Here is a 14,671-nt window from a genome sequence, read left to right on the forward strand (position 1 = left end):
TTCAGAAGGGTAGCGATGATAAGATTAGATTTAATCAATAATAATTGGCATTATCAATGTTTGTAATTTTATAATTGATTCAATTGATTATATAAAGAAATATTCATCAAATGATGTTCTCTTTTAATTAATTCAGTATTATATCAACAGTAAATTTGGATATTTGTCACTTTCAACTCTGCACATTCAGAGATTTCTTTTATAATTCCAAAACCATGGTTTTTATCATTTTTGCTTTCTCAATCCTTTACTGTTTTGTTTATCAGGCCTATAATGTTTTGTGTGAAGTGTGGTATATATGTGTCAGCTATTATATTTTGTGCAGAATATATATTTGTGTGTCTTGTGTCAATTTACTTGACCATTATTGACAGCTGTCAAGATTCAGGCAGAGCTACCTACATGTCTATGAAAGATGGACAGTGATAGGCAGGTTTCATATCAAGTGAATAAATACAAAAGAGCTCCTTAACGATCAACCAGAAATGTAGTTTTATTTGGAGAGAAGTGGGTGCCTTTTTGGTGATTAGTCGAGTGTATGTTTGTGTGGTCTGTGTACTATACCAGTCAATGCTAAAAAGATTGTTTCACTGCATTCAATACTCGGTATGCCCCCCAAAAAACACATTATTCTGGCTTGAGAAATGGTCCAAATTCTGTTTTGATAGCCATGTTGTTCAAGTAGCTTGTCTAGTATATGATAGTTATCAGTAAAAGCTAACAATTGCTGTGGTCTTATGATGTGGGGATGAGTTGACAATGGCTACAACTGACTGTGATGTGAAAACATTCATCTAGGGATCTCTGCCAGTCAGATCCAAGGGGCACAGGTGGCATAGACCCCCCCAAGAAAAAATATGTTTTAAACTCCGTGCGATCAATAATGCCCCTCTTGACAATGAGGATGGAATTCAGAGTGGCTTTGTGGATTGGAGACCCTTTTTTCTTTGTTTCTCATCATTTTCGTGTGGAATGCCAAATGAGAGATCATTTTGGGGCACATCACCTATCATGAAATTCTAGATCTGCTCATGGCTTATTTCATTTGAGTATTTTGAATTGGATTTAAGAATAGCATTGAGTGTGACTGAGGTATGGTCGAGTATGCTGATTGGCTGAATTGAGAGCCTACAGGTCTTATCAATGATTGCAAATGATGGTGCATGTGATTGTGTGAGAGAGGGGGATAAGGGCGTCTTACCTGATGCTAAGACACCCCAAGAGATTCAAATTAGGCAGAGCTGTCTGTATGACCAATGCGTGTATATTAACGACACGGACAAAACATTTCATTTTATATTGCATTTAATGAATGTACAGAAATATTCTTTATTAAATGATAATCTTTTTAACAGAGTTGTTTTCTTGCAGAGGTTTAAGATGACCAAATATTTGAATACACTTTATAAAGAATACATTATTGCATGAAATACTGTCACACAAGTTCATTTTATCCCATCTAGTAAGCACAAACAGAATATGTGGGAGTAAAGCTTTTTACGCTGTGCTCCCAATGTGATGTGCTTTTTCAAGAATCCTATTATTTCAACAAGACTTTTTTCTTTGACATATACAAACCAATAATAGCACTTAAAATTATGTCTCTGCCTATCACAAGATATTGTTTTGTTCACATACAATGGTACTATGAATGAGTAATGGATGGGATAAAATGGAATAACATGACAATTTATTGTAAGAAAATTGTATTTTAAAAATATATATAGTATTTATAATGGGATACAAAATGTAACACAATAAATATAAGATAATATTCACATTATACAAAAGCACAGCATAAGAAATAAGCATGATATCTGAATACAATAAAAAGTGAATAAGTACAAGATGACATAACAATCAAACAGTTGATGAGAAATATCTTTCCTAATACTGTATGGTATCAATCGTGTATTCATTTATTCATAACATTCAATTAGGCACTTCATAGTTAATTACTTAGTTTCAGAGATTTGTCTTTCCTATCTTATTGTTGAATTGATTGTAAATGAATACATTATTGGTAATTTCCCTTCTCCATCCCCTTTTTATGCATGTAATCATATTACAAATCATGAAAGAGTATATGGTATTAAAAACCATGAAGTCCAAATCACTCTAACGTCATGAGCAAAACAAAACCTGAATACCAAAGTTATAAAGTACTGAAATTTCTATTCATAGCATTTGATTAATGCAGGCAAGCCATCTAAGAAGCATTTTACTCATGCTCATTGGAAATATCATGGATTTTATCAATTCATTTATAGGTGGAGAAACTTGTTGACTATATTCACAAATTATTGTGAAATTAAAATCTTAATCTAAAAAGAATGTCAAATATGTTTATGACAAACTTGAGTTCAGCACATGAAGTATATAATTTGTTAAAGGTTCTATAACATTTCTTTTGGTAATAATTGCTCCTAAGATAAATGTGCGTGCTAAACTAAATATAAACCTTTATCATAAACCTAATCCTAAAGAATTTTTTAAAAAAGGACTTAAAGAGGTTCATAGACCCCTGTTACAATCCTAACTTCAGCCAAATGAGATTAATAAAATCCAATTTCAAACAAACATTTCATTACTGAATGGATAAAGCATGGAATGTCTTTATGAATGGTGAATTGCAGTGCTGAGACAAAATTATTTTTTTAGAAAAAGGCCAACAATAACACAAATATTTGTTGATATCTGGGTTTTTTTCACAAAGAGTACTGTATAATGATAATGAAAAGGATAATGATAATGATGACAATGATAACAATTATGATTAACATATCATTATTACAGGTTATAAAATGGGCATCTATCGTCACTATTATCACCATCATAACATGTTATACAATGCTTGTCTATCATTATCATCATCAGAGTAATGCCAATAGAGATCTATGTAGAGCTAGTATCCACAATAAAAAGCACTCAATGCATGGAAAACCTTGCATTGTGATAAAAAAACCACCAAATATCAATCTTGGGGAGGGGGGAGGCAGTATTCGGTAGACTCTCATTTAGATTATATAACACCACATGTGCACTAGCACTGGTTTTCAGCTACCTTTGGATAAGTGATGTTAGGTGCAGTTCCATCTTTCATCAAGAATCCTTTAAAATTCACTTGACTTAACCTCTTATTTCAGATTCAACAAATAGTAGGGGAAAGTCAATGTTAAAACAAGAAAAAAGATTGATTTCTGTAAAGCTTTCCATGTCAAGTTGCCTACTTGTGAAACAACCTTTTCATTTATAATGATAATGCGAATACTCTGGGAGTAATACCCTTGTGAGATATGACAATCCCTAACGGAATGAAAGGACCCACAAAGGATGTTTCAAGTATGGTGCTAGTGTTGGTGTAGGTGTTGACACCATTAATCAAGTTACAGGTACTAGTAACTAGCTCCAACACCAAAAACCAAACACACTGTGGCAGCTATACCACCACCTGTCCCATATCAGGTTTGGTGTCAGGGCTGGTGCTAAAATGCCAAACACTAACACTAGCATTCCCAAACATTAACACCAACAATCAGCACCACACTTGAAATCATCCAATAGGAAATAACATTATTAGACACACATGACATTGGAATGGGTGTTTAGATCAGCCGAGTGTTCTTGAGAGACTGGATGAGAGCCTTGTAAACAAAGGTATACTGTCCCACCGTCTGAACCATCAGCATTCGCTGCTGACGCAAGATACCCAGCATCTTAGGAATGTTGATTTCCTGTGAGAAGAAAAGCAGAGGAAAAATTGAATTCTTTGATACAATACTCATCAATTTTAGTTTATAACTGTATATTAACGGACTCTGTGAATTTAACCCCTACTTACGAATGAGCAGCAAATCCAGCCCTAACAATTCAGTGATGAAACTCAGAATAGCTTTTGATTCCTCTTTAAACAAGAACTTTTGTGTAGAATATGTTCATTCTTATCTGAAACACTTTTTTTCCATTTCGTACAAGAAAAAAAGGGTTGATAAATTTGCTTCTTGAAATTTTACTTTGGGTAACTGCTAGAAAAATGTGACAGCATAGAACGATTAGTGTGCAATGATGAAGGAACACAAATTTATACACTGGTTTCATGCATAATTAGTTCATCTAATTCTTTTCACTAATTGATGTTCATTATGATTGAGCTACATCTAGAGCAAGATCTTATGATCCTTTTAGCAACAGAATATCACCTCCTTTCAACAATAAAAATGAAAATCCATATTTTATTGTTCAAAATGAAATCTGAAATTGAAATACCTCGAAAATTCTGGACCCCTACTAAATTCAATTTAGTAAGGGACCGGAAAATATCTACTGTTAGTCTTAAAATAACATGTAAAGAACATGGAACCATACAAATAATTTTTCATCCTTTCAACAACAAAAAAGAAGAGAAATTTTCCTTCAAGTAATAACAACTTCAAGACTCATGTCATGAAAAAGCATATTCAACATAGCTCCATTTACAGTGTCCTCGATATTTTATTTTGTTATATAAATTCTAATTCACTTGTTTGTACATTGCATATTTCCTACATTGTAAAGTGCTTTGATATGGAACTCATGATAAGTGCTATATATACTAAGTTATTATTATATAACAAATCAATTTTTATACAAGACTTACCTCATTGTGTTCCAGACTGCTAATCATAATATCAACCAGTAACAATACTCCAGTCCTTCCTACCCCAGCACTGCAGTGTACGATAGGAGGTGGACCCACATCAACCTCATTCATACTGTTAGCATGCCGACATACAGACTGGAACTCCTCAAGGAATGCTAACGGGAAACAAAAGAAAAATAAACATTTGATATAAATATTTACTCAAAACCAAAAATGACTATATATGGATATTCCACTTTGGATCATCATACAGAAATGTGATGTGTGATTCATGAAAATAATTGTGCATTTCAATTACAGTGCACTTTACCTGTCTGAGGAGAGTTTTCCAACATCCAAATTTATGAAGGTAAAAACTAAATTGATCATGTAAATTTAGTGCACTGATTTAGAAAAGGAGTTTCCATAAAGATTTAGCATTTACACAAGAGTTCCTTGAATGTCATCTGATAAATTCATGTTTTTTACAAGAATGCATTCACATGGGATACCTTGTTCTTTTATGTGTAAAAGCAACAGTTGTAAATAAATATGAATATGAAGTTATCTCAAGTATGTGACTATAACTGCCTCTAATCTCTACTGGATCTTACAAGCAATCTAAAAGATTGGCAGACTTACATAGGAAGCCATGCACATCATTGGGGCATCCTTTATTAGGCCAATCGTTGTACTGTAGATGCCAAACAGTCCTCTGTTCGCCCGACGGAAGATGACGCAACGTAAGCCCACTGGTGATGTAACAACCAGAGTCATTGCTGAACTGTGCTATCACACGGAACTACAAACATACAACAGATGGTCATGTTAGATAATGAACATGAGTACACAGGTACAGTCATAATATCTAGTTGGCAAATGAGTTTAGCATAGCATCAGAGATCATTCCAAATTTTCATTTATTACTATTCTCGTACCTTCTGTAGAATGCAATCTCTACATAAGGCATTCAGTTTCTATGTAAAGTATGTCTTTCTCATCTAATTCATTTAAGAAATACATGCATAATTCATAATCATATAGCATAAGGAATATAAATTGGGGCTATGCCATTGTGACAACTTAAAAAAAAAATTGGCACACTTACAGGTCCAAACTCAGCTGTGTTCTTCTTAGGTGAAGTACAATCAGGCCAGTACTTGAAACACTTTTCTCTGCCATCCTCCTGAAAATAAAATTAAAATTTAAAGGTAATTTGTATCAAAATGGGAAACATTTTACATGAGAAAATAAATAAACATTTAACTTGACTTCCTTGTGCAGGAGTGTTTAATTAAGGTAAATGGTGCATGTCATGACCCATGGCCATGAAATGCTAAAAATAAGCATAACAAAGGGAATGAAACTGAAAACCAATATTGATTATTTATTATAACTAGAAATGTCATAACTTCCTTGTACATGAATGTTTAATGAAGATTGAAAAAAAATGCATGCAATGGCCCATGTCCATGGACATGCTAAAAATAGACAAAGGGAATTGAACTGAATATTGTATTTCATTTTTTTTGTAGAAAACTTCCTGCTCAAGAAAAACAAGGCCCATATGGTGATATAATGGAGCTTTACTTCTGTATGTGTTTGAGCAGATTCATCCAATTGTAATTCAAGACAATTATGGTATAATTATTTTGCCATTCAATCTATTGGACTATAATGATTTGGTCATACCATTGATGCCTCTGCATGATTTTTTTCCTCTTTCTTCTAGCAATTACTTCATCTCTGACCAAAAAATGCACTTCAAAACACAAAGTTCAGCCATTGATCAGAGGGCCAATCATAATAATGATAATAGCACATATGAGCAGTTGAGTGTATACATATAGAAACTGCACAATATAAATGTACAATTATTGTATTTTTACCTTGAGTTTAGTGAGCATAGCAATGACCTGTGTACCACTCTCCCATACCATCCTCCACCAGTCTTGGACAGTGTTCTCCATAGGGCTCTGAGCAGCAATGTAATGTAGCATCTCACCAGCGATGGGTACCTTGACCAGTGAGGCATTGATGTAACCTCCACTGTTATGATGAGATGAGGATAACTCCACTCTACAATCCTGTCAATCCAAAGCAATCAGAAAGTCTTGGTTTTACATCATTTTCAGAATTTCATGAAGTGATTTGTCTGTGACAAACTGTATCAAGCATCTGAAATCCTTGTATTGGCCGACTGCAACTTTGTCCATGAAGATCACTGGCAATAAACTAACTGAAACAATCTATTGAGCCCTAGGTCATCGAACTTTTATCAATGGCCAGTTACAAGCTTATGTTAAAAGCTACTGAAATACTGTACTTTGATTGGAAGAGAATGAATCTGTCATAGCATTCTAATATTTGTTTGTTAACACATCATACAAAGTCAGGCCTTGATAAATTCTTTTTCATATATTTGGGCAGGATCAGACAAGAAACTCGGAACTTCATTCTTACTTGTCCAAAGTCAGACAATAACATGACCAACTAAAAAATAAAGTATTTCATAACATCACATTTCTAAAATACAAGCATCATACTGACATTGTTATGCATCACTTTCTTGATGATTTGTTACATAATGCAGAGTGGAACATGTACTGATAGCCTTTAATATGAAAAGCTTCTTATCACAATTCAGAAATATATATAAATAGTATAACGTACCTTCAAGAAATACCATATACCCAACAGCTGTGAATATCAACTTTTCAAGCAAAGGGATTTTTTTCTAAAATTGATCCATACCTCATATGGTAGGACATCTTTGAATCTGTTTCTGTTGACGTTCTCTGGTAGTTTTGATGTATAGCACACTGCTCCTTCTCGCTTCTTTGGAATCTGCTCATACTCTGTGAATACCTGACCTTCCCTCAATTGTTTCTCAAGGATTTTCCGCTGTAAAATAAATCACATCAATCAAATATACAAAATTAATTAATCAATGATCATAATGTGGAATGGGATGAATTTACAAGTTAAAAAAAAGTATCATAATGAACTTAATATTATGGTGAATGTTTCCTAAACATCGAAAATACATTTGAAAAATAAAAAGGCTTCCATCTTTTTTATACACCTTTTGATAAATCATTATTTTTTTCTTATTATTTATCAACTTCGCTATTGTGCTGTTAAGATATTTACATTCCTGAAATGAAATAACAAAAAGCAAAAGAGAGAAATAGAAACGAACATGAAGTAAAGGTAGATTATGATATCAAATTTACCAAGGTGAATGTTTGAATTGTTTTGTACTTCTCAAACCGACCTACATGTAGATTCATACAAGCACATACATTTTCAACTGTATTGTTTTCAAAATGTTTACATTCCTATACATGCAATAAACAAAACAAAACATCAACATGAAGTCATAACAATGAAATGGCTTTCACCCATTTGCACTTTCTAAATCAGGTTTAAGAAAGCAAATCACAATGTTGTTGTTATAGAGGAACATAAATATTGATTAAATACATTAAAATCATTCGCAGTGAGATCATGTATTTTCTAAATGTGAGGTTAATACATCCAAATTTGGACAATTTTGTCCTGTTTTAGCCACATAACATAATAAATAACTGAGCTGTCAGCAGATTTTCCTTAAACATTTTTTTCTTCTCCAGGCAAATGAATTAAGGTATGTTAGGATCGATTATGAGATTTAGCTTTATGAATGGGTATGGGGCTAGGTTTAGTGTAAAGACTTATTTTCGGTCTGGACTAAAACAGATTTCTTTGCTTAGTGTAAAAAATGAGGCACAGTGTAAGAAAACTAAAAAAATTCCCACATATTTGCTTTAAGGTCCAAAGCATGAATTCTCTACTTACCCTTGCATCTCTTGGGTGTTTAGATTCTTCCTCTGGTTCATCAGGCATGTCCCTTGGTCTGAGAAGGGTTAACCCACTCATGGCAGCCAGCTTCAAAGGACCGATGTATCCTCCATTCTCAGTCCCTACATCCTCAAAAATTCCCCTTCCTTCAGGATCAGGAGACAAAGGCAGCGTAGGTGACTCGGGTGCTTTGGATGATTTGTGCTTGCTGCTGCTGCTAATTGGTTGAGCAGATGAGGCTTTTGATGTGGAAGGTTGCTGAGATGTAGTACTGGTGGAAGGTTTTGAAGATGGAGAAGTGGCTTTCAGTTCAGGTTGCTTGGGCTGGTGAGTGTTAACATCAACTGTCGACAGTGGAAGAGCTGGAGGCGGAGAGGGCGACTGAGTTGCATGCCCCTTCTGAGGAGTTTCCTGAGTGATATTGTCCAAAGGCGTAACATTCACATTAGAAGCAAAGCTACCAATGTTATGATTGTTCACTGCAATAGGACTGCCTTGCGGCTGATGATTTGTCCTCTCTGCTAGTATTGTTTCTACTTCTGAGGTGTGTTGCTGCTGGGGATGCGCATGGAAGCCCTGTACAGTATTAACATAGTTGGCCTGATCAACATGGAGCATGGCATAATGACTGGGGTTCACCTCCCGCATTTCCGGATGGAGCTGAGGCATAGAGTATACTCTTGTGGGCGAGCCATGCTGACCAGTGCCATTCATCTGTCCAAAGCCACCTGTCACATATGTCATATGGTTCTCTGGAAGTGATGGTTGCGAGTTGTAGATATCCCCCAAGCCTTGAGGAGGTAGGTGAAAGTGGCGTGGAGGACTCCCAACACTACCCGGAGACATGTTTGAATCAATGTCACTGTGATCTGCAAATTCACTTGGTGGGCTGACCAAAGGCACTGCAAATTCCTGGAAAGGACTCATGATCCTACCCTTGTCTGGCGGGGTAGGCAGTTTGTCCTCGTACCCGGAGGGCACACCTATCATGGAGAGATCAGACGGTTGGGCTTTGTCTGTCAGATTTAGAGTCAATGCAGGTTTGAACTCTCGTTGCTGTGGACTGTACTGCTGCTGATATCCTTGTGATACGTGTCTGCTGTACATACCAACCTGTGGATGGTAGTCCTGTATCCTCAACTGTTGGAATGCATCTATGGGTAATGACTGAGATAAATCTGTATCAATATTTACATTCCCGCTTCCATGGAGATTAACCTCATGCACAGCTTCAATAGCCTGTAACCTCCTACTCACCAGATCAGGGCTACTACTGCTCACTAAGTAATTATTACTCTGCCTGGCAAGGTTAGGGGTACTGGCACTTCCTCTTGGGTAAGGCGGTGGTGGTTTGTACTTGTTTTTCAACAGTTTTGCAGTAATATACTCCTCTGTGGTTTGAATATGCTCTGACGTCAATTCAGGCACACTGATGGTATGTACAATGTTCCCATGGGGAGTCTTTATCAACAGCCCATGCTGCAGTGACTCCAGGGAGTAGTCCATGTTGTTGGAAGTGTAGTAATTGTTAGGCATGCCTCCATAGCTGAGTCTGAACTGCTGCCTGTAGTGATTGTTATGACTATGTTGCCTCAGTTCCGGCTGAGGATAGAGCACACTTTCCACAGGTCCAAACCCATTCTGCTTACCAAGGTTCCCAACACTCTGACTCTGCTCACTCACAGTCAACAGCCTCTGCTGCAGTCTCGCCTGGATGAACGACTCATAGTCCGGACTCTGCCTGTATGCCGGCAGAGCTGCTTGCAGCTGAGCGCGCAGTTTCTCATTGTTCGTAAGGCTAGGATTGGACGAGTTTGGTGACACCTGGTTGTGGAGTCCATAATTCAGCGAATTCACACTGGGGGCACTATACACACTGCCATTCTGATCCAGCATGACTAGGTTACCATTCGAGTAGCTGTAATCAGTAGGTGGTCTGTCCAGACTCAGCTGGGAGGTAGTGAAAGGACCCCTGTCATAGGCATGCTGGTTATCAAGACTCAGTTGAGATGTGGTGAAGTTGGTATTTCCTGTTTGGCTAATGATGAATTGCTGGTTACTTAGTTGACCATCAGCCATCATGTGATGTGGAAGGTTCTCTGTCAATTAAAAAAATGTAATTGTTCATTAAACTATTGATAAGCAAAATGAAAACGGTATAACATTAAAAATACAAACACAGACTTTGATATCACTTATACAGAAGTGATGTAGTACCTCAAAGGTAGCTTTCATAAATACTTTTTCATTAAAGTATATCTACAAGGTCATAATTCTATATAACAGCATTGTTTTTCTTATTTCTCAGAGTGGGATTGAGTTGGGTGTACCTAAATTTGGACCTAATCCATCACTATATGCTCACCAACACTTAAAGAGGCATACATATATTTTCAGCTAGTATTGTTCATATCTTACCCTCTGAGGAAGTTCCTTCACCCATCATAAGACTATCTCTATTCCTCATCTTTCCTGATGACTGGTGTCCATCCGTTGACATTCTCCTCTCTGGATCTACCACAGTGATTAGCTTGTCTGCTGGGAAACCATCGACCAGAACCTCTCTGCTTCCAAGCCTGAAATATACAAAGACAATAAAAAACCCATGTTCAGACATTGCGCAACAAAGCTCTGACACACGTTTCATAGTGTTCAAATATGGTGAGACATAACATCTCACTTCTGTTAATAAAATAAATAAACATAAAAAATATAGTGTCCCAAGTTTCAGACAAACTCAAAATATCATGATTATTTAATTATATTTTGGCTGATCTCCCAACCTTTCTGATTGAATAATAAGGATGATTGGGCTAAAAAAAAAGGATAAATTGCATGACCCATAGGAGTGCACAGTAAAAATAACGAAAATACAAACAATTAAGAATATTTAGCTTGACTATTTCCAGACAGAAATGTTGATTCAAGTGCTAATCAGTCTGTGTGTTCAGACAAGCATTGATGTGCCACTAGCCTGAGGTGGCTTGACCAATCCAGGCTGCACTATTGCTAGCCAATGAAATACAATGATTCAGTCTACAATGACCATGATCCAATGATGCTGGGGAGAAAATAATTTTGCTGACCCTAACTACACTTTCAATCAGACCTTAATTTGACGTGGACAAACTTTTTTTGTGGCACCAGCATAACAGATTTTTTCCACTTCAAGAAACACCACATATTTATTCCACAAAAAGCCACTACACAGTCCTTTTTTCCGGTTGAACCCCAATAACAAAACCCCAACGCATTAGATATTGTGGTAATAAATTTCATTGTCCCATCAACAACAATATATAAATACAACTGATTGTGTAAGTCAGTTGTTTAGTTGCTTCCATACATCAGTATGTGGTTTTGTTATGCATTTTAGCTCCAGGGAGGGATTAAAGCACTTTAAAAACACATTAAGCATTCATAACATTCCATAATTCATGAGTTTAGTTTTATTAGAGTTATAGAAGAGGTCAAATAGAGGCCAAAATTCACAAAACAAGGAAGTGCATTTTGCCCTTTTCTTATCAAATGAATCAAAGCTCAAACCCCTATCATACACACAAGGATGCTTGTGTAATAAAATGTTTCTACTATTGATTTTTAACAGCTTCACAACTTCCGGGAAGTGTGTTGGTTTTCCCACTGTTTCATGTCCATGTATATACCGAAATGAGAATATAAGAAGGAAACGATCTTGAACAGGATTCAGCTGAAAGACATCACTAACTGTGACACAGAATTTTCCAAAATGTTTCATAGACAGAACTTGCCCTAAACATATTGTACATGCACATCGTAAAGGTAGTCTTCAAAACTGACATCTTTCTCGGTATTTCTAATATTCTTTATCTGCTAGTACACCCCACTTGCTCAGGATACTAAATCTTGTTTCTGTGAAGATATTCTACAAGTGTACATAGTGCCATGAATAGCTCTTAAATGTTAAGGCATATTCTAACTGACTCACTTGACTGTTTCAACTGTATACTTGTGGAACTGCTGTTGGAGTCTGCATATTCTGCACACATACTTGGCTGTCTCCGCATCATCCATCTGAAATTGCAGGACATCATGAGAGCGGGACGTCCCAACCCCAAAGGCCCGTCGATTGTGGCCCATGCTCACAACCTCATGCCACCTATTTAAGACAAGGAAGGCAAAATAAAAATATCAACATTTTCTTCAAGCTAGGCATTTTATAATTTTTTTTTTGCAAGAAGCAAGAATCAAAATAACTATGGAGATGTTGGTTGAAACACACATAATTTCAAGGAACAAACCACAATATTGACAAGTGGAATACCTCTGGCAGTCCCACCTGCATTACATGATTCACTATAGCAGCAGTGCTGACTTTGAAAGTTAAAAAAAACTTCACAAAAGACACAATTAGTATGATAAAATACTATATTCAATGACCCTAAATGACCTTTGACTTTATATCCTTAAACTCATGGAGAATGATTAGTGATACATGATTTCCCGTATGTCTAAGTTTAATTAACTACATATAGATCCATGAACGCTCAGAGTTATTATGACATTAAAAAAATATGGTAACGTATATTCTAAAGAATGCTCAAAGTTCATTGACCCTAAATGACTTTTTACCTTAATCAAGTGACCCACATGTAAAACTCAAGCAAGGTGATCAGTGATACTTAAATACTAATTACATGTATGTCAAAGTTTCATGAACTGGATCCATATACTTTCAAAGTTATTAGGGCACTTCAAAAACTTAAGAACTTTATAAAATATTTGCAATAATGCAGAATCATGAGGAGTACAGTGTATACCCATACATCATGAGATTTTGGTATTGCTTGATGAAATGCAACAGTAATATCACCATATTATTGCAGTATTGGCATACACAAACAAGATATATTAAGAGGTGTATTGGATTGACATTCTATGAGACAACAAATATTTAAAAATGCACTCATGTTCATATCATATTTATCAGAATGTTGAAAAACATTTTTTTTTATTAACTTCAAAACATGTACATGTATGTTCTTTATGTGGAAGAGGTTCATCATGGTGAAGGATTGAGTAGAAGAAATAACCAGTTGTCTCATGATGTATCAAACATGGTTTTTATGTTCTTATTACCTAAGAGGTAAGTTATGTATGTTCTTATTACCTAAGAGGTAAGTTATTCATCATGGGTTATTCTCTAAGCACAGTGTACACTACATGTATGACTATTAAAGCATATTTATCATATTCAACAAACAATGTTGCCTCAGGTACACCTTAATGTTAAACTTGAGACAGATATTATCAATATTACTCATACATGTACTTGACAATCATATCATCCCTAAATTTGGTCTTGTGTTTATACAATAACTCATGCAAGGATGTGCACTTTATAATAGTAATATTTGCACACGGTATCTCACTACAGATGTGACATGTCAAAATAGAGTATGTTTACATTTTGGAATTCTCGATGCGATTAAGAGGTGGTTCTCATCAGCCTCAGTTCTGTTCTCTCTTTCTTAACAAGCCCAATTGGACTGAAAGAAAGAGCTTGAGATTCAGGAAATTCTTCTCTAAACCCATCAGAAAGATAGAGATGAGGTGATTCTCAATTAAGTAGCAAATAATTCCATTATCTACATTACAAAGCATGTTTAGCTTCTTGTTTCATGGTCTAGTATCATGATATAATGTATTTGCCTGATGTTTTAATATCAATCATATTATTAATATCAATAAATATGCACTATTTTGCACCACTCCCCCCCCCAAAAAAAAAAAGAAGAAAGCCTGAATTGGCCCAAGCATCATGTAATCTCAGGATGAAACTCACAAAATATTAAACTGCTTCTTAATATAAAAAAATATCTCAAGTCTGTTCTGGTCAGAGTATCAAGCTGGATCAGACAAACTGATTGAGACTATGTTAATTCAACACTTAATTTAACCCTAGAGACATTTTTCAAAGAATTTTATGTCAAACTTCACACTTACATAAATTTCTTGTAGGTCCTAAAAATAAATGTCTTTAAATATCAAACATGAACATGGTGCATTTTGAAAGGATATCCTGCAGAGCCAATACTTTGGGTGCTCATTCTGATTCGAATATGTATTGTATACATTCCAAGATTGACCTTTACTTCCCAGGTCAAACCCACTAAGCTGTGATGTGTGGGCTAGGAAAATTGTGCGATTGAAAGCTCTACTGACATAACC

General features: G+C 35.7%; 1 protein-coding gene across 3 annotated transcripts in view; it reads right to left on the reverse strand.

Annotated features, from left to right (window-relative positions):
• Nucleotides 1-2,766: 2,766 nt before the first annotated feature.
• LOC121418828 (tyrosine-protein phosphatase non-receptor type 21-like) overlaps nucleotides 2,767-14,671 on the reverse strand; it is a 28,880-nt gene continuing 16,975 nt past the window's right edge. For all 3 annotated transcript variants that reach the window (XM_041613000.1, XM_041613002.1, XM_041613003.1), the window contains 9 exons: nucleotides 12,429-12,599; nucleotides 10,880-11,037; nucleotides 8,459-10,560; nucleotides 7,373-7,522; nucleotides 6,508-6,705; nucleotides 5,727-5,804; nucleotides 5,261-5,420; nucleotides 4,637-4,794; nucleotides 2,767-3,734 (listed from right to left, as the gene is read on the reverse strand). In XM_041613000.1, coding sequence (XP_041468934.1) covers nucleotides 3,606-3,734; nucleotides 4,637-4,794; nucleotides 5,261-5,420; nucleotides 5,727-5,804; nucleotides 6,508-6,705; nucleotides 7,373-7,522; nucleotides 8,459-10,560; nucleotides 10,880-11,037; nucleotides 12,429-12,599 — 3,304 coding nt within the window. In that variant the 3' untranslated portion in view covers nucleotides 2,767-3,605. The remainder of the gene's footprint in view (nucleotides 3,735-4,636; nucleotides 4,795-5,260; nucleotides 5,421-5,726; nucleotides 5,805-6,507; nucleotides 6,706-7,372; nucleotides 7,523-8,458; nucleotides 10,561-10,879; nucleotides 11,038-12,428; nucleotides 12,600-14,671) is intronic.

Source organism: Lytechinus variegatus, chromosome 7 (assembly GCF_018143015.1).
Source record: "Lytechinus variegatus isolate NC3 chromosome 7, Lvar_3.0, whole genome shotgun sequence".
In the NCBI taxonomy this organism is placed as follows: Eukaryota; Metazoa; Echinodermata; class Echinoidea; order Temnopleuroida; family Toxopneustidae; genus Lytechinus; species Lytechinus variegatus.